Here is a 19179-nt window from a genome sequence, read left to right as displayed (position 1 = left end):
TGCTCCGCGTGGAGGACCGAAGCCTCCCAGGACTGGTAAAACTAAGCTTCAGGGAGGGAAGGTGATTTGCCTGAGGTCACACAGTCAGTCGGGGGCAGACTCTAGTTCCCCAAGCAGCGCTCTCACACCGCCCCGGCTGCCGCTCCCCGTCTTCTACAAAGGAGATTCTCAACCTTCACGCTGGGGCTGCCCCGGCCCACCGGGTCACGACAGCCGCAGCCCACACGCACCCGGCCCCCATTCGGAGGACAGCACCTCCTCGGAGCCTCAGTGGTCATCTGTGCAATGGAACCACTGCCGAGGGGTGGGCTCGGGGGTAGGGGGAGACGCCGGCGGCCCGGTGGGTGGGGCCAGCGCCGTGACTCAGCCGGGCGGGCCGGGAAGGGCTGCCCAGCAGGTCCGACCGGCCCGGGATGCAAAGGAGCCGCCAGGGCCCTCCCGGGGCTGGGCCGCCCGGGGGGTGACGGGAAGGGAGGCCGGGCGCCGGCCAGCCCGCGGCTCCGGGCCGGACGGAGGCGTGGCGCGGGCAGCGCGGGCGGCGCGGGCGGCGGGCTGGCGCGGAGGCTGCGGACCGGGATGCGAGCGGGGCCCCGCCGGCCACGGCACCCGGAGCGCCGCTGAAGCGGCCGCGGAGAGCCCGCGCGGGAGCCGAGATGTGTCTGCGCCTGGGTGAGCCGCGGCGGGACGGCCCGCGAGGCCCCCCGCCGCCCCGGATCCTCCCGGGGGGGCGGAGCGCTGCGGCCGGAGCCCGGAACCCCGGGGTCCGCGCCGCCTTCCCTGCGGGTCGCTTGCCGCTCTCGGCCTCAGTTTCCCCAGCAGGAAGGAGGAGAGAGGAGGGCTGCTGGTTTCTTCTAGAGGTGGAGTAGCGCCTCCGCCCCTCGCCCCCTCTTTCCTGCGGAGCAAGGATCCCCAGGCGGGAGGAGGAGAGTCCCTGGAGGAGGGAGCAGCTTGCCCCGCGCCCAGAGAGCACGAGGGAGAGCGGAGGGATAGAGATGCAGGGCCCAGAGAGTTCTGACCCCGAGGCTCCCTGCCCTTTCCCCTCCTGAGCCTTGCAAAAGGCTCCCACTTTCAAACCTCTGCTCCTCCTGCCAGGTGGGGATGGAAGGGCGTTTAGGAAACAGGAGCCAGACAGAGTGGGGCCGATGTGCCTCTCCCCTCACCCTCTACCCACACTGATGCTGATTTGGGGCATCAGATGGACCTGGGGACTCCCCCCGCGCACTCTCTGTGAACCTCAGTCTCCTCATCTGTAAAATGGGGACGATAACACAACCGCCTAGGACTGCTGTGAGAAGGAAGTGAACTCCCAGGAGTAAAGTGCTTCCCACTGTGTCAGCCACATTGCTCAGTACTCTAAAAATGGTCACTTGGAAACAGAAAGCCCAAGACTGCCCTGAGACTGCGTCCAGGGCTCCCGGCAGAGCCCCGCACTGGCACCGTGTCTCCGGTTTGACAGGAGTCTGGGTCCTAGGATGTTGTTGTTGTTCATGAGCCCAGCCCTGAGCCAGGTGCTGTCTGGGCTGCCAGGTAGGTGGGTGGATGGAGTGAGGTGGGTCAGGCCCCTGGGATGAAGCTTCCTGTTCGGCTGGCAGCTAATCTCCACAGCGGCATTCCAGTTCCACCGTGCTGGTCAAGCCCATCATCCACCCTCTGCTCCCAGACCTGGTCCAGCTCCAGAGGGCCCTGCAGGCTCCAGGGCTCTCAGAGACAGCTAGGCCAGCCCCTCCCCATTTTATATATGGCAAGGTCACACAGAAGGGCTGTGAGCCGGGCCCTACCCTCCCTGCTCCCTAAGGACTGCCTCTTGGCCCAGGGCCCCCAACTAATGATCCCTCTTCCCGCCCTTCCCCCCACCCTCTTCCTTATTTTCTTCCTTTCTCTCTCCTCTCTCTCTCTCTCTCTTTTTATTTTATCTCTTTTAGCTACAGGGCTAATATACAAAATATGATCCAATCCTCTCTGCCACAGCTGGGGAGACTGAGGTCTAAGAAGGGACTCCGGTCCCACTGCGAAGAGCTAAGCAAAGAAGGGGGTTGCTTAGTTCAGGCGCCTGGCCAGTCTCCCAGTCTCCCCGAGCTGGCTGGAATGGGGAAGCAGACAGGGCCAGGGGGCTAGCGTGGTGTGTGGCCTCGGGGACAAAGCCGGCACCCATAAAGGACATTCCAAAGGACAGATATGGAACAGCCTGAGCTGCCCAAGAAAGAGGGTTCTCTATTCCTGGGGTGTGCAAATAGGGCCTGCGCAGCCACTTGGCCACTCAGAAGGAATTTGCATATGCCTCTCTGGTGTTCTTTGACCCCAGCCTCCGCCACCTGCCTTGTCCCTGTCCGGTGCCCCTGCACCAAGAGCTTGCTTTTCTCAGGACCTGCACGGTATGTCCCAGCCACCTTCTCTCCTTCCCCCACTTCCTGTCTCCTGGTGGGACCCTCCTTCTCCACTGTGAGAATGCAGTTATTCTTCCCATTTTAAAGATGAGGAAGTGGATACCCAGAGGCTTGAGCTTTTTGCCCCAAGTCAGTTCAGCCATTGTGAATTCATTCTCTGCTGTGGGCCCATCTCTGTGTTCCGAAGCAAATCCCGAGCAGGACCCGGTTCCTGCTCCACAAACTAGGGGTTCCTTGGGCTAGGACCGTGACTGTCAAACTCACCGGGGTGCTTTATAAAGGGCATGGCCCAGAGCAGGCATTCAGTGAATATTTGTGTAAAAACTCCTGAGTGACTAAATCAGTGACTGGGGAGCTTGGCGGAAAGATCATGGATCTGGAGCTAGAGACCCGGGTTCAAGCCATGGCCCTGCCCCTTGGTACCTTGAGCACTCATGTGGACTGTGACGCTTTACTAAATACCACCTGGTGTGCTTTTCCAGCTTTGGAGTTTGGGAGACTCTTAGGAAGGCATTGTGATCTCTTTTCCGGATGAGGAACTGAGTCTCAAGACAAGTTAATGACCCCGAGTCATACAGAAACGGACTTAGAGCCCAGCATCCATTACTCCTGCCAGGGAGTCGGTCTTCTTCTCCTCCAGAGGCTGTGTCCCCACTCCCCGACCCTAACATGGCTGTCGTCCACAGGTGGCCTGAGTGTGGGTGACTTCCGGAGGGTGCTGATGAAGACAGGGCTGGTGCTGGTGGTGCTGGGCCATGTGAGCTTCATCGCAGCCGCCCTCCTCCACGGCACTGTGCTGCGCTACGTGGCTAGTCCCCATGACGCGGTGGCCCTGCAGTACTGCGTGGTCAACATCCTGTCTGTCACGTCTGCCATTGTGGTATGGCTGGCCGGGAGGGGGACTGGCGAGAGGGGGGACCGAGGGTTTGAAAGGCCTTTGGTGAGTCCCCACCCTGAGCCTGGGGTTGGGAGCAAGTGGAGGGCCCCACGCCTTCTGCTCTGCACCTTAGCCACTGGTCAAGGCTCTCAGCCTCTCTGCCTCAGCTGCCTTGTCTATAACATGGGGGAGGGAACAGTGTCTACTTAGAGGGTCCCAGTGAGAATTAATGAGTAGCCGACACCTGTTCCGTGCTCTCTACTGTGAGCTAGGATTAACGTGACAAGAGGAAAGTATTGGGGGCACCTGGGTAGCTCAGTGGGTTAAAGCTTCTGCCTTCAGCTCAGGTCATGATCTCAGGATCCTGGGATCAAGCCCTGCATCAGGCTCTCTGCTCAGCAGGGAGCCTGCTTCCTCCTCTCTCTCTGCCTGCCTCTCTGCCTACTGGTGATCTCTGTCTGTCAAATAAATAAATAAAATCTTAAAAAAAAAAAAAAAAGAAAAAGAAAAGAAGGGAAGTAGCGAAGGCAGTGCTGGGCAAAAGGAAGGAGCATCAGCTCAGCTTAGGAGGGTCCAGGAGGGATCCCAGAGGTGGAGGCCCCAGAGTTGGGTATTGATGGATGAGTAGGAGTTCAAAGATAGGCTGTAATTACCATAACCCAGATGAGAGGCATGCCAAAGCAGGCAAGTAGGAGAGGAAGCTGGGATGACATTCCAAATGCAGAGAATGGCAGAGGCAAAGGTGTGGAGGTGGGAATGGTTCAGATCTATTCTGGAGACCCGGAAAAAGCCGACTTGGCAGGAACTCAGCATTAGGTTTGGTCTGTAAGATGTGCTCAACGAATGGTGGCCAGGGTTAGGCCCGGATGCCAGTACCTGTTTGAGGAATTCAGGAATGAAGGAGCCCGGTATTCTCAAGGTCAGAAAGGTCTTTCCCACTGTTGGCAGAGGTGGCGGCAGCCTTGGGGCAACAGTCTTATTTCAAAGTCTGGAGTTCCATCTCTGCCACCTCCTGGATGAGGGGCTTATTTCTGTCTCTAAGCCTCTTCTGTCCTCTACAAAGTGAAGGTCATAACGCCTGCTGGCCCCAAGCCTTGGGTGAATGGAGATCACAGGTCCCAGCAAGCAGGACAGCCTCAGTCAGTGGGACAGGGCCAGGCTGCAGAGCTGTGTGCAGTGTCCCTTGGCCTGGTTGCTACTCTGGTTGCCTTCCTCTTGCCCTCCTTAAGGAAGTCAGGGAAAGCAGCGAGGTGAGCCGGGGTCAGGAGATCCACCAGGGATGGGCCCAGGGCCACACCCCTTTGGCTTTGCCCTCATTCTCAGCTAATCCTCCCAGCTTCCCCACAACACTACTGCGCAGAGGGGGAGACCACTGAGGATTCACCCAGAGCCCTGCTGATACAAAGAAACCAACTGGATTTGCGTCTGACACCAAAAGCTAGTGTCCTTTCTGTGAGCTCATACTGCAGCGTGGAGCTTGGCCCCAGCAGGCGGGGGCACTGACTTGTGTCTGCTTGGGGAATTAAAGACCTCGCTGGTTCTCTATCACACACCTGACTCCCACCGGCCCAGTGCACCGAATTCTACTCCGTAACATTTCCTTTTTTTTTTTTTTTTTTTCCATTACGTAGGGGCCATACCTAACCTGGAGCCCAAAACAGGGCTTGAACTCAGGACCTTGAGATCGAGACCTGAGCTGAAACCACGAGTTGGAGGCTTAACCGACTGAGCCCCCCTAGGCGCCCCTACTCCACAGTTTTCTGACTTGTTAAAATAGCAATTTTGGTTTTAGTTCCTTGCCAGTCGAGTTACGTAGTTTCTTCCAGAATCTTTTCCCCTCCAGGGAGATGTGTCGTATATATCCTGTGACATTGCCCCTGCAGCCCTGGGCGACACAGGTGCCTGTTTGAGATACACAACTAGAAGCCGTGGGGAGTCATGGAAGGTTGTAGGCAGGGGGTTACTAGGTGCCAGAAATGTCTCTTCAGGACTGGACTGTGAGGAGGCAGTGGCTTCGTGCAGACAGAGGTAGTGGGGCCAAAGCAGAACTGGGCTGGGGGGCTGGGGTTGGGAGGGCCAGAGTTGGCGTCAGTGGAGTCTTTGTGGAGAGTGGCCCTGACACCCTGCCTACTGTCCTTCCCTGCAGGTCATCACCTCAGGCATTGTAGCCATTGTGCTGTCCCGCTACCTCCCCAGCATCCCCCTGGTATGTGCCTCCTCCTGGGAGGGGCTGTAGGGGTGGCTCAGGGGCAGCAGCTGCCCCCAAGGGCCTCACCTGCCTGGAGGGGGCAAGGCTGACCCCATGGGGGGCAAGCCTGACATCCGTTGACCAGTGGCCTCTCCCATCCAGCGCTGGACAGTGTTTAGCTCGAGCGTGGCATGTACCCTTCTGTCTCTGACCTGTGCTCTGGGCCTCTTGGCCTCGATCGCCGTGACTTTTGCCACCCAGGGCCGGGCCCTGCTGGCCGCCTGTACTTTTGGAAGCCCTGAAGTGCTCGTACTGGTGCCTGACTGTCCCTTCGACCCCACACGCATTTACGTGAGTGCTTAGGCCTGGGGTTGGCAGGGGGTGGGGGTAAGGGAGTGGGTGGGGGGGGTGACACCCAGGTGCTCATCAGAGGTGGGAGTAGATTCTTAGAGACACCCCCTCTATCCTGCCCCTTGTGCTCCCCCACCCCAGAGCTCCAGCCTGTGCCTCTGGGGCATCTCGCTAGTGTTCTGCATGACAGAGAGCGTGTTTGCTGTGCGCTGCGCCCAGCTTGCCCACCAGCTGCTGGAACTGAGGCCCTGGTGGGGGAAAAGCAGCCACCACATGGTAAGGCCTGCCACCCACTCCATCAGCCCTGACTCCCCATATTTGTGGGAGCCCTTGCTGGGGAGCCCAGGCTGGTCTGCCCCTACCCCTTGCCTTGAGAAGTGGGGAAAAAGTTTTTTTTCCCCAGGACAAAAGGGAGCAGCTTGGTCACAGCGCTGAAACCTGGCTCCCCCCAACCAAGGGCCAAGATGAATCTTGAGGGGAAGGGGGTATCTGGGCTCAAACTGGGGGTCCTCCAAGGGTATGGCCTGGCTCTTACATGGGAGGGAATAGTGATGCCCCTTTGCCCCTGAGATCCTCGCAGCCCCACCAGCCCCTAGGTGTCCTGGAGGAGCAGACCCAGAGCCTGGCACCCTCTTGTGTCTCCGCAGAGGCAGGAGAGCCCAGAGCCTGTGGAAGGCCGTGACCTGCTGAGCTGCACCAGCTCTGAGCCACTGACCCTCTGAGAGCAGATACCCGGTCCAGGCCCCATGACCACCAGGGCCCTACAACCCAGTCTGCACTGTGGCCAGGCCAGGATTTCTGGAGCAGACCTGAGAGGGCTCGCCGGTCACTCGGGGATCCTGCTGGGGCTTTCCACCCACTCCCGCAGCTACCCAGCCCACTGCACTGAAATGAGACTTTATTCTGAAGTTATTAAAAAGAACAGAGATGCTCCACGTGGATGCATGCAGCCGGGGAAGGGACATGGGAGGGGCTGTGCTGCTTTCCCACAAGGGTGCTGTGGTTGGAGCTCTGGGGGTGCCTGCCCATCCGTGGGCCTGTGTGTGTGTGTCTGAGGGAGGAAACATACACAGCGGAATCAGTGGGTCTGTGTTCATCCAAGTGCTGGAAGGCAAGCGGGGGTTCATGGGACCCACAGCTGGGAGGCTGGAACCTCAAGGTTTTCCTGGCCTCCAGGAGAATAAGAGCAGTGGAACAGGAAGGGTTGAGGCCCTCCTGAAGGAAAGGATGGCTCAAGGAAGCTTTTCCTCAAACCCCCGCCACCTCTGGAATCCTTCTTTCCTTTCCAGATGAAGACAGCCTCCGCGCCTGGGAATACTTCCCCCCTCCACCCTGACTGAGAGCTACAAGGGTGGGGTGGGGGTTGGGGAGCTTGCCGGTGGTTGGGGGAGGAGCTTGAGGCTGCGTGGGAGTAGGGGAGGCGTGGGGGTGCGGGGGGGGGGGTGTGTGTGGTGGGGAGAATGGTCGAAGTTCTGTCTGGGCGAGGGAGGCAGACCCAGCCAGAGCCTGCGTCTCAAGCCTTGCCTAAGGGAGATACTGCCTCTCGGATTGACAGTGCTGACCGCTTGCTTGCTTGGGCCTTAGGGGTACTGCGGGGTTCCCTTCTCCAGTGCAGGCCCTGGGGGGGGGGGGGAGGTGCCCAGTGTGACCCCCAGGCTGGATGGACACAAGGGAAAGGAAGCTGATAGCCGGGAGAGGGCCAGTGAAGGCAGGGAGGAGGGGGAACCTGGGTCCTCTCGCTCAGAACTGGGAGGCGCTGCTGGGGTCGCACTGCAGCAGGCGCACGATGGACGGGTCGCTTTTGGCCCCGCGGATGAATTCCTCCAGGGACAGCTTGCCTGCGGGGCAAGGGGAGCGGTGATGGGGGTCCGCGCAGCGAGGGGAGGCAGAGCAGAGCAGCGGGAGAGGAAGGGGGAGTGGCACCCGCCCCGCCCCGCCCCTGCCCCCTCACCGTCGTTGTTCGTGTCCATTTGGCGGAAGATTTTCTCGGTCCTCTTTTCTGGCGTCGACTCGTCCTCCGGCATCTTCATCACGGACGAAACCATCTTGTAAATGGCCTGAGGGGCGGGAGGAGGAGGCAGGGAGTGAGAGGAGCCTGCCCGACCCTCCACCCCCACCCCCACCCCTATCATCCCAAACCGCCCCCAGACACGCAGATTGCAGCTCCTCCTGGGTGAGGTGGAGAGGTGGTCACGGAGAACCGGAAGGGCGGGGGAGGGGGCTTCAGGAAGGACTACCTAGGAAGCCTTCCCAAAAGAGGGGGCCTATTGGAGCGGGTCCCGACCAAGTTCCCTTGGAGCGCCGGGTGGGAAAGGCATTCCTGGCAGAGCAATCTGCACGTACAAAGGAGCGGTGGCGGGAAGCTCTGAGTGCGCACCGAGAATTTGGGGGTGTCTACGTGCAGGGGGACAGGAGAGATGTTGGAGGATATCAGGGCCCAGAGAGCGAAGGGGCTAGAACACCCGGCGCCGCGGGCTCCAGGGTAAGTACCGGCTTAGCACAGCTTTTCTGAAACTTCGGGGCTCTGGGGGGCCCGCGCTCGGGGGGCCCGCAGGGGGCGCTGGGCGGAGTGGGTGACATTGGGCTTCGGTGCCTCTGTGGCCGGCAGGGGGCGCAGGGACGCACCAAGGGCTGGAGGGCCCGGAGCAGCTGGGCTCAGAGCGGGAGGAGACGTTATGCAAATAAACTCAAGTGAGCATCTGCCAGGGGCGGGGACAGCATGCGCTCAGTTGAGCCCAGAACTGCAGCTGCCACGTGCAGGATCTCTGGAGGCAACGCGAAGGAGGGTATTTGTGCTAAATGTACACAGAGCACGTAGGGCTTGGCCTGTGGGATAGGTGGGTCCCAGCGCCCCAGAACTCAAAAGACCAGACCGATGGCCCCAACCTTCCAGCTTTCTGCTACTGACACCTCCCCCAAGAAGCCTCCCTTCTCCCATCCCAAAAACTTCCCTTGCCTTAGATCCAGCTCAGCTTCCCTACTGGTCTCTTCCCTCCGCTATCCCAGGTCTGTCCCCTGCACTGCCTCTGAAATCTTTCCGAACACAGATCTCCACCATGTCCTCAGCCCAATGGGCCGCCCCCTCCTTCCCATCACACAGGCTTCCCTCCAAGCCCACCGTACACCCAGCTCCTTCTGGATACTGCCCCACGCTCCTTCTGCTGCTTCCCACTCTTCCTTGGGAGGCAACTTACATGGCACTTCCTTAGGGGGACCTTCTCTGATCCCCACTGGGCCAAGACCCATATGCTGGCCCAGAGTCTCCAGGGCTTTCTTTTCCTTTGGGGACACCTCTCTGAAACTAATTTTGCCTTTGTAGATTGCTCCTAGTCCCCAGCCTACAGATAAAGATCATGGACATCTAGCTAGTGCCCATATCCTCAGAACTCATCACAGTGCCTGACATCTGGCAGGGACTCCACTGTTTAAAAGTTTAAAAGCCTTTGGCACCTCTCACTGCTCTTTCTACCAAGTCCATACCATTCAGCCCCAGGAACTCAAGGTGCTTGCTGACCTCTCCATCACCAGGCCTCCCCTGGTAGGTGATCCTGCCGCAACCAAACACCACTACTCCTTTCGGGTTTCCCAGGATGGACAGCTTCCGCCTGGAACAGTAACCCTAGCTACCACTTACCCAACACCTGCTGTGCGCCGGATACTTCACACGCATTATTTCTGAACTTCACAACAGCACTGAAAAGCAGGTATCATGATCCCCACTTTCCAGATAAGAAATGGGGGCTTGGAAAGGGGGGTTGATGCCAGAGACTGAATTAGGGGCTGGTAATGACCAGCTGGGACTTTGGAGGAAGATGTGCCTGTAGTGGCATCCTGCTTCCACTCATCACTATATCAGACAAGTCCTTAACCTCTGTGAGCCTCAGTTTATTCATGTCTTCCCCATGGGGACTGCCTCGAGGATTGAAGGAGACAGTTTGTATAGTTGGGATAGTAGCTGGCTAGAGTAGGTGGTCAGTAAACAGAAGCTTCTAGTATCATCATTTGTCATCCACCGCATCTTCAGGTCTTGCCTGCCTTTCAGTCCCCTAGACTCCCAGATGCCACATTTAGCTAGTCTGCGTGGGCTGCTGCACACTTGTTCTCTCCCACTGGAGTAGGGGCCCCAAGAGGCCAAGAGGCAGCATTTTCCCTTGCAGTGTGCCCACCACTGGACCACAGGGCTGGGTCCCGAGAAGGATGGGCAAGTGACTTAGAGAGTGACTATTCCAATCATGACAAGCCTCTCCTGGGCCTCCTAATTAATTGTCTGGAATTGCTGTGCACTCGTTGTTTCACGGGAACTGGCTTGTAATTAATCAGTCACTGGGGTTTGCAGAGTTCTGACTGCACCAGCCGTCTCGGGGCCCATGGCTGCCATAAAGGAAATAAGGATGTAGGTAGCAGAGGCCAGCCAGGAAGGGATCCTAAGGATGCCCAAGGAATGAGGCTGGCTTGACTGACATCTTGGGCTTGGCACCTCCCGCTGGGCCGAGATTTACCAGTCGTTACCAGTGCAACCACACTAAGTGGTAAAATGTGAAAATCCCTCATGTTGGTTAGTAGCCAATCCCTTGAGTGATCTTCCATCACCCCACCAGCCCCAACCTTTCCACCAGGACCCCCAGAACGTCCCACTAGCCAACAGCTAGAGAGTTCATGCCTGGCCCATGGGGGGGTCACAGACAGACATTAAGGCTTTACGCCTAACGATAGACAGGGAGGGCATAGCATGAGCTAGACGCTTTGCAAGAGAGAAGCCAAAGCGAAAATCCAGGATAGGTTGGATGAGGTGGAAGGGGAAGCAGCAGAGCTGAGGGACCAGAAGGAAAGATTTCAGAGAGGCAAAAGAAAAGGGAGCAAGAGCATGTGCAAAGCTGTGCAGTGGGATTACTCGGGGCATATCCCAAGGATGATGAAAAGGCCATTCTAGCTAGAGTAGAGCAGAGGAGACAACAGTAACTGACAACTTCTAACATTTACGGGTAACAGTTAGATGCTGGACCATCTCCTGGAGCCCCCATCCCACTCTGTACCTACAATAGTCTGGTGAAATAGGGAGCTAACACCCCACCACTTGGGTGAAGAAACACAGGCTCAGGCAAAAAGTAAACTAGGAACTGGATAGATAAAACAGAGTCAGAGCCCTGATGAACTTCGATGACAGGCCAAAGGGGTAGGCACTTGGGAAGTTTTCTGAGGGAGAGCTGACATGTGTTAAACTTAAACTTGTACTAAGAAAGGGCATTCACATCAGGTCCTTAAGTCTCCCTGTGAGGTCAGTATCATCACCCCATTTTACAAATGAGAGATCTAAGAGTTGAAGCCAACTCCAGAACTGGAAGCCAGACCCATTTCTAAGGGCAGCTCGGAGCAGTGGTCAGCTTGAACTTAACTCCACTGACATGCTGTGTGACCTTGAGCAAGTTACTTCACCTCTCTGAGCCTCGTGGAGTTAATGAAAGGAGGCACCAGCCCATGGATATAGACATCTCAGTTAGTACTAGGCTCTTAATGGGCCCTCAGTCAGTTGAAAGGTGGCCGGTATCCAGATAGGAAGTGGATGGGGGAGCCAGGTGGTCTACTCAGGGGCTGTGTGGCCTTGGGTGAATGTCTTTACTTCTCTGACCATCCATTTTCTCCTGTATAAATGAGGATCAATGAAACATCGCTGGCCTGTACTCTGAAGAAATGTCAAGTTTTGAAAAACAAAGGCTGAGAGGCTGTTACAAATTAAAGGCAACTAAAGAGACATGACAAAGAAATGCAACATGTGATCCTGGACCCGGGTAAAAAGGGCTATAAAGGACATTTGGAGACGGTTGGCAAAATAGGAATATGGTAAGTTAGATAATAGCGTTGTTTCTACATTAAATGTCCTGGCTTCGATAATCATATTATGGGTTATGTAAGAGTATGTCCCTGTTCTTGGGAAATATATCCTGATGTAGTCAGGGTTAGAGGGTCACGTTGAGAACATCGGCAAAACATTACACACATGCGCACGCGCACACACACAATGATAAAGCAAATATGGTTAAAGTTAATTGGTGAATCTGGGTAAAGGATATATGGGAGTTTTCTCAACTTTTCTTGAATCTGGAAATTATTTCCTAATGGTTTTTCAAATGGGCCACAAGAGTAGCACCTGCCACTACCTACCCACGAAGGCCGTTGAGAGGATAAAAAGGGATGGCAGGTGCCTGCGGCCAGGCCCTGCACCTGGCATCCTGAGGGGCCCAGGGGCCCACCTGCACAATCTCGAGCATCTCCTCACGGCTGATGTAGCCGTTGCCATCCAGGTCGTACATGCTGAAGGCCCACATGAGCTTCTGCTCCAGTCGGCCACGCGAGGTCACGCTCAGCGCAATGATGAACTCCCGGAAGTCGATGGTGCCATCGCTGTTGGTGTCGAACGTGCGGAAGACGTGCTCGGCGAATTTGGAGGCGTCACCATAGGGGAAGAAGTTGGCGTAGATCTTCTTGAACTCATCCACGTTGAGGATGCCTGTGGGACAGTCCTTGAGGAAGCCCTTGTACCACTCCTGAAGCTCCAGCTCGGAGAACTCCGTGTTCTCCCGCAGGTCCTGCAGCATCTCCGGCCGCAGCTTGCTGTTCTGCTTGCCCATGGCCGCCAAGCCAAGTCCCACCTGGGTCCCCGAGGGGGTCAAGGGGGAGAGAGGAATGGTCAGGCCCTCTTGGCCCCTTGTCACCACTCCAGGAAGGGCCCCAGACACCAGCCATCCCAACCTCTCATCTGACCCAGGGGAAGAGAGGAGCTGGCCCAGATTCCTCCTCCTGCCTCTGTGACCTGCTCCACACCATGTCCCCTACCTTACACGTTCCCAGGGAACAGACCAGGAGGCAGAGGAAGGGACTCATCTACTGTGGGCCTGCTCAGTGCCAGCCACTGGGCTGTCACAGATGGATACCATTTCACCCTCACCAAGGGAAGTCTGGGGATTAGCCCTGCTTTACAGATGACAAGGCAGGCTCAAGGAAGCAAAGTGACCTGGTTCAGGTCGCACAGGCATGGAGTGACAGAGCCGACTCCCAGAGTTACCCAGGGAGGTGCAAAAGGCTTTCTCATCCTCCCTCCTCCCTCCTGCTCCTTCACTGCCTCACGTATGCCCGCTTGCTACAAAATACACCTGCAGCCCAGACACTGACTGCACACATGGTCCTGACAAAGGCCACCACAAGGGACCAGAGCCAGACCACCTGGGTTTGAATCCCAGCTCTGCCTTTTACCAGCCAGGTGACCTTAGACAAGCTCCTTATACTCTCTCTGCCCCATCTATAAAGTGAGGGTAACAGTACCTACCTCGTTACTGGGGGGATTAAATGTGTTAATACATGTGAAGCTCTTGGAATGATGCTAAGTGTTAAACAAAAGTGATTTACGTAGACCCAGATGCCACAAGGCTCATGCACGACAATACACAGATGAAAACACACTGACAAATATTAGGCTCCACAGCTCAGCAAATCCATACACCGGCTCCCATGCCACTCAAATACCAGCCCACAGTCACCCATGGGTTACCATGTCTCCACACACGACAGCATTCCCTCAGCTCCACAACTCACATGTTCTGACACACGGCACAACAGCTCCCCTACCCTGTGCATCAAGACAGCAGCCCACGACCCCACATGTCTCACACATGCCATCACAAGCCAACTCCCATGCCGACACCTCTCACATGGGCAGCTGCACGTGGGACCCTCAGGCATCCTTGCCATTTTTCTTTTCCCAGAGGTGCTTCCAGGTCCCAGGAGAGGGAGCCGCAGCCCTTCTCAGACCTACTAGGGGGTCTCTTTTCCAGGGAGAGCCTTGGCCAGCCAACCCTCCCCCAATACTTACCTTTTCGTGTAGGAGGTTAGGGTGTGGGGGGCTGAGGAGAAGGCAAGGGAGAGGAGACAGCCAGGCAGTTCTAGCCAGGGATGGAGGGGCACAGACTGCTGAATCCCTCCCCCCAGCTTGGTGCTGGGAGTGAGACAGAGTGAGGGGGGGGGTTCCTTGTGTGTGCATCTGCACGAAGCTCTGAGTGCATGTATTGAGCATGTGTGTGAGTGCTTGTGTTCATGTATGCATGGATGCCCCTGGTTTCTGCATTGCATTTGACTCTCGTGTGTTTCAGTCTATATATGTGCCTGTGACTAGGTATGCACCCATCACAGTAAGAGGGCGATGTGCATACATGGCCATTTGGGGACTTGTGTGTGTCCTCAGCAGTGTGTCACACGCATGTTTTTGTAAGTTGGTGACCCTCCTTTCCAAAGCAGCCTCTTCTGCCCCAGACTGAGGACCCTGTGAACAAGTGTGTGGGAGGGGACTGAGGAAATGCGTGGGGCTGAGGCGGAGGAGTGTGTCCCTTAGTCCCCTCCTCAAGGTCCAAGGAACTGGGTCATCGGGGCGGGGGCAGAGAGATGCACTGAGCAGGAGAGCTCTTCCAGTGCCCCCTCCTCCCTGCCACCCTCAGTGCTGCCCCTCCCAATTGGGAGACTTGGAAACGAAGGTGGTAAGAGATTCTGTCGTCTTCGCAAAGACCCCCTAGTCCCCCAGATGGAAAGGACCCACAGCTCGACCTGAGAAACTCACCCGGGGGACCCTTTCCAAACCTCTCCCCAGCTCTCGCGCGGAGCCCACGCTTCAGAGCGCCGGGAGCGGGGCCCCTCCTGGAGGGGGCGCTCCGAGGCGGCCGGAACGCGACTCCTCCCGGCCGGCCACTCGGCGGTCAGGACCCTGGAGAGCACCGCGCTCCTGCCCCTGGGGAGCCCCCTTCTCCCCCGCGCCCCCGGACTCAGGCTTCCCGGGAGGCGCCGGAGCGGCGGGGTTGGAGAGGCTCGACGGGGACCCCTCCCTCCGGGCTGCCCCCTCCCCGCATCCCCCAGCCCCGGCCGGAGCGGCCCCCACTCACCCAGCGACGCGGAGACACCGACTGCGCAGGGAAGGCGGCGCTGCTGCGGCGCGCGGCGGCAGAGGCGGCCGGAGGGGCGGGCGGGGGGCGGGGGGAAGGACTGCCAGGGAGACGCCCCGCGGCGTTCGCCCAGAGCCCCTCCCCGGAGGGGTCCCCGTTCCTCCCCTTTCCCTCCAGCCCCCGGGGCGGGGGGAGCGGGGCGCTTGACTCCGCCCCCGTCCCTGCCCGGGAGAGGGAAGGGGGACGCCCTCACTTCCCTGGCCCCCTCACGAGGGAGCGCCCGCCGGGGTAGGAGGACAGAGGTCTCCATCTCAGCATCTCGACTCAGGTAGCCCAAATGGGGTCGGGGTGGGAGGGGTCAGTGCCCAGAGACCTCTTTCGGAACCGAGGACAACCCCCGCTCCTCCCGCCTTCCTCCCCCATCCCTACCTGGGCGCGGAGCTGCAGGTCGCTCCGCGGGTGGAATCCGGAGTCTGGGCGGTTCGATAGGCACCCTCCCCGCCCCCGCGCCTTAACTCGGGAACTAACTGAGCTGGGGGCTCTTCCGCGAGGGGGCAGCGCCCACTCTTCCAGTCCCAGAGGTCTTCTGGGGGCCAGGCACGCCCCCTACCCCTCCTCGGCCTTACAGAGCCCCGCCCCCATCTCCTGCCCACCGCCCCATCTCCTCTTCGGATTCCTCTCAGAGTGAATCCCACCTCCCAACATTGATCTAAATTGCCCCTCCCATACTCCCCTCCCTCCCCTGCCTCTGGTTATATGTGGGCCTGGGGAGCAAGCATTTCCAGCCTTGGGGGGGGGGGCAGTGTTCTGAAGTGCGAAGGCACCTCAGCCGTACACAGGACAGCCCTTCTTGGGAGTCATTGACACCCCCCCCCCCCAATTGCAGCTCCTCCTGCCAGGGTGGGGGCTGCATCCTCCCTCCCCCAGCTTCTGCAATAACCCCCACATCCTGAACTTGAATTTTGTCCTTTATCTTTAGGAGGTGGTCCTTATTGTCCCCTGTTCACAAATGAGCAACCTGAGGTTGAGAGGGGCTGCATGATTTTTCCCATGTCTCACAGCTGGTGAGTGGAAGGCTTGGACTTGAATCCACATGCCCTCATCCATTCAGTGCACATTCACCAAGCACTATTTCTGTGCCCAGCTTTGTTCTAGGCAGGGGGGTTACAGAAGTGGGCAATAAACAATGGACAAAATATACAAGTCAATCCTATGATGTATTAGATAAACTTTTGGGGAAAAGTTGAGGCGGGGTTCAGAGGCTGGGACCCTGGTTGTGCTTAGGACCATTCTAAGGACTTCAGATTTTGAGATGGGAAGCTCTTGGGGCTTTGAGCAGAGTGAGGGTCTGAGTTTCAGGTCAGGCTGACTCAGGCGTGTTGCCAAGAACAGACTTAAGGAGTGGGAGGCAGGGTAGGAGCAGGGGGTCACTTCTGGGTGAGAGAGATGGGTCTGGTTCCTTTGAAGGTGAGCCCACAGCATCTACCTTCTGGCTGGACAGCTCTTTCCAGTTCGGAAACAGCTGCTGGGAGGGCCCTGGCTCTCCAGGGCTCAATCCAAAGCTCCACCTCCAGGTCCCAGACCAAGCAGTTTAGGTGACCAAATCTAGTCTTAGTCCTTTGGCTTGAGCATGGGGAGGTCTCAGCTGGAAGAGCTGGGGAGCTGGGGGCGGTGTGTGTGTGGGGGGGGCAGTTGGGCCCTCTAGAACATCAGTTCCTCTGTGTGCCTTGGCTCTGGTGTTGGGACCCCCAGTGGAGGCGTGAGAGACGCCAGACATGCGTGGGTGATACCCAGCTGCCTCCTGCCTGAAGACCTGGGGGCAGGGAAAGACTTGCCACTCAGGCCCCACCCCACGCCCTTGGAGTGACAAGCTCCCGCCATCCTCCCCACTAGGCCTGGAGAGCTTTCCCTGTTTGGGTTTAGGTGACAGGATAGCCCTGCATTCTCTGCCTGGGCTTCCCCTCCCACTCTTCCTCCTTCCTCTCTCTCTCTGGCCTGAAGCCAGAGAATCTTCCCAGCCTGGTCTGGATCCTCCTCTCCATCCTCATGAGGCCTCAGTTTTCCCTCACAAGGAGCTGCTCAGCCACTGTCTCTGCTTTCTCCCACTTCCCCACCCCAGCTCCACGTCCAGGCTGACTTCTTGGCTTAGCCCCTCAGAGGCCTTCCATCCCCACTGTTTTTCTTCCCTGTGAGGGCAACTTTGATGCCCTGCCCTCAGGACCTGCCTTCTGAATTCTGTCTCCTAAAGGCAGGACCATGACTTCTCTCCCTGGAGGCCTCACCTCCCATGACTTTCCCTGAACCTGGAATGAGTAGGGTAGATCTGGGGGCAGAGCTGGATTCGGGTAGTCTCTGCATTACTTCTCATCAGCCACCTTTCCCTTCTTGGGGGCCTAGAAAGCACTGGGAGGTCCCCTGAGCCAAAGCGGAAGGCTTAGGGCTTCCCCACACTGTACACCAAAGGCCCTTGACCCCCAAGACCTAGTGCCCTGGGATGTAGTTCAGAAAGGGGGCCAGAGGGGCAGCTGTCAGGAGGTCTGCCTGGGCCCTTCACTCCTGGATGCCCTGGAACAAGTCTCTTCTGTTTTGGAGCAGGAATATTAGACAAATGACCTACGTGTCTTGATATCCCCGGTTGAAACTCCTGACCGCAGTACTAACAAGACAGGGCTCCCTTACTGCCTTACAGACCCCTCACAGGCCTGAAATTCTGGGCATGAGCAGAGAGGAGGCCCTAGTGGCTCTGGAACTCTGTAGGTTTGAAAAGCTTTATGAAGGTCTGTTCTGGGGGTCAGGCTGGAGGTGTCCTTGCCAACGATGCTCACCTCCCTCCCACTCCAAACTGAGGCATCTAGGAGGGAGGGAGAGGCACACCTTCAGGTAGGTGTTGAGTGGGGTCATTGAGAGGACTGAGCAATGGGCAGGACCCATGGGGGCTGGAAGAAAGTGCAAGTCCCAGGGGAGGGATGTCCCCAGGGCCAGAGGAATGGGGCTACAGTTGAGAAACCAGAGCTGGCTACCCTCCTCTAGCACTAAAGAAGGATGCCAGAATGAGGCAAGTGGGGGGTGAATGGAGAGGGGACTGCCTATCTCTTGAGCACCTACTGTATGCAGGGTACTTTTCAAGTATCATCTCCTTTGATCTGAACTAATCCTCAGGGCTCAGAGGCCTCAGGTCACCTGCTGGAGGTCAGACAACAAGAAAGTAACGATGCCAGAACTTGAACCTAGTTGCATGTGACTCCGGAGCCTGGGCTCTCCTCTAGAAGCCTCTCTGGGAGGTAGATCAAGGCAGCCCCTCCCCAATCCCTCAGAGGCACAGCCCCCACCACCCCCCCTTAGGTCCCAAACGGTTTGGAAAATCCTGATGGGAGCAGATGGTGGGGACAGATGGAAGGAAAAGCATCTCAGGGCTGAATTACACAAACAAACATTGATAAAGTGATTAAACCTCAAGCCACCCCTTTCCAAAGGGCCCTGCCCACCCCAGACTGGAGCACCAAGGACCCAGAGGTGGGGCCCTCGGGCTCTCCGGATGCCCCAGTCTCAGCCCAGCGGATCCCAGCTTCTGCCCACCCCGCCCTTCTCACCGCCGCCGGGGACCACCCCCGGACCAGAGCCCAGGGCGGCAGAGCTGCCAAGAGCACAGCCCGGGAGGGGGAGGGGGCGGGTCTCGCTGTTCCCAAGGGAGCTGGGCCATGAAGAACAGAATGGGGGCGGAGGGGGTGTTGGGAAAGTCCTGCGAGCTGGGACTGCAGACTTGAAATCAGGGTGGGGTGGGGCCCCTCTAGCAGGCCTCCCTAGACAGATAGAACTCAGAGAGCCACTGGGCCATGCTGACCCACCTCCCAACCCCCACAGTGGAGGGGGGCAAGGCCCTTCACCTCTGGAAGGTTCGGTTGGTTCCTTCATCTCTACAGTAGAAACAATATTATTAATGGCCCCCTGAAAGGGCTTTGTGAGGATTAAGTGACAGGAAGCCTATAGGGGCTAGGACACTGGGCTGCACATACTTAATGTCTGCTCCAAGTGGCAGACTGGTGTTGGGGAATCAGGAAGGTGGGCGCTGGTTGGAAATGGCTCCTCCGCAGAGCAGAAGTCTGGGCTTGAAGATCCTGCCTGCAGAGCCCCTGAGGCATCTGGGCTCTGTGGCAGCCCTCTCCGCTGCGGTGCCCCCAGGAAAACACCAGATCCCTCCTGGGTAAAAGCCGCTGATCTCTCTGCCCAGTTCAGAATTCAGGATCGCAGAGGTCCCCCTTTGCTGGTCCCTCGGTGTGAACTTACAGAGGGAAACAGACCGGGTTCAGATCTTGATGGGGCTCTTTCCCAGCTTTGGGAACGTTGACAAAAACAACCCCACTCGCTCTGGCTTCTTCTCAGGAATGCCGGTATTTCCAGCCGCTTCCCGGACTTGCTGTCAGAAGCCCAGAGGTACCTCAGACTCAAGTTAGCCAGCAT

The 19179-nt window shown here is 57.8% G+C and overlaps 2 protein-coding genes across 4 annotated transcripts; one reads left to right on the top strand and one right to left on the bottom strand.

Moving 5' to 3' along the window:
- Positions 1–414: 414 nt before the first annotated feature.
- On the top strand, positions 415–6735 carry TMEM54 (transmembrane protein 54). 2 transcript variants are annotated; one of them, XM_059136758.1, is made up of 6 exons: positions 420–669; positions 3071–3264; positions 5408–5467; positions 5612–5800; positions 5942–6076; positions 6448–6735. In XM_059136758.1, the coding sequence occupies exons 1-6, from the start codon at positions 654–656 to the stop codon at positions 6520–6522; spliced, it is 669 nt and encodes a 222-aa protein (XP_058992741.1). In that variant the 5' UTR covers positions 420–653; the 3' UTR covers positions 6523–6735. The 2 variants fall into 2 exon arrangements, with proteins under 2 accessions (XP_058992742.1, XP_058992741.1); XM_059136759.1 differs by lacking the exon at positions 5942–6076 and having other exon boundaries at positions 415–669.
- Positions 6682–15234, bottom strand: HPCA (hippocalcin). 2 transcript variants are annotated; one of them, XM_059136761.1, is made up of 4 exons: positions 15151–15234; positions 12049–12447; positions 7752–7857; positions 6682–7638 (listed from the first exon to the last, which is right to left on the bottom strand). In XM_059136761.1, the coding sequence occupies exons 2-4, from the start codon at positions 12424–12426 to the stop codon at positions 7541–7543; spliced, it is 582 nt and encodes a 193-aa protein (XP_058992744.1). In that variant the 5' UTR covers positions 12427–12447; positions 15151–15234; the 3' UTR covers positions 6682–7540. The 2 variants fall into 2 exon arrangements, with proteins under 2 accessions (XP_058992744.1, XP_058992743.1); XM_059136760.1 differs by lacking the exon at positions 15151–15234 and adding an exon at positions 14722–14947.
- Positions 15235–19179: the final 3945 nt, after the last annotated feature.

This window comes from Mustela lutreola, chromosome 10 (assembly GCF_030435805.1).
Source record: "Mustela lutreola isolate mMusLut2 chromosome 10, mMusLut2.pri, whole genome shotgun sequence".
NCBI lineage: Eukaryota > Metazoa > Chordata > Mammalia > Carnivora > Mustelidae > Mustela > Mustela lutreola.
Note: the sequence above shows the minus strand (reverse complement) of the source record. Positions and strands in the feature narration are given on the sequence as shown.

What these genes read in the sequence shown, in the direction of transcription:
- TMEM54 (XM_059136758.1), top strand. An exon ending in ACCTCCCCAGCATCCCCCTG is followed by an intron (nt 5,468 to 5,611) that starts GTATGTGCCTCC and finishes TCTCCCATCCAG; the next exon opens with CGCTGGACAGTGTTTAGCTC. An exon ending in GGAAAAGCAGCCACCACATG is followed by an intron (nt 6,077 to 6,447) that starts GTAAGGCCTGCC and finishes GTGTCTCCGCAG; the next exon opens with AGGCAGGAGAGCCCAGAGCC.
- HPCA (XM_059136761.1), bottom strand. Translation starts at nt 12,426, where the DNA reads ATGGGCAAGCAGAACAGCAAGCTGCGGCCGGAGATGCTGCAGGACCTG. An exon ending in AGATGCTCGAGATTGTGCAG is followed by an intron (nt 7,858 to 12,048) that starts GTGGGCCCCTGG and finishes CCCGCCCCTCAG; the next exon opens with GCCATTTACAAGATGGTTTC. An exon ending in AATGGACACGAACAACGACG is followed by an intron (nt 7,639 to 7,751) that starts GTGAGGGGGCAG and finishes CTTGCCCCGCAG; the next exon opens with GCAAGCTGTCCCTGGAGGAA.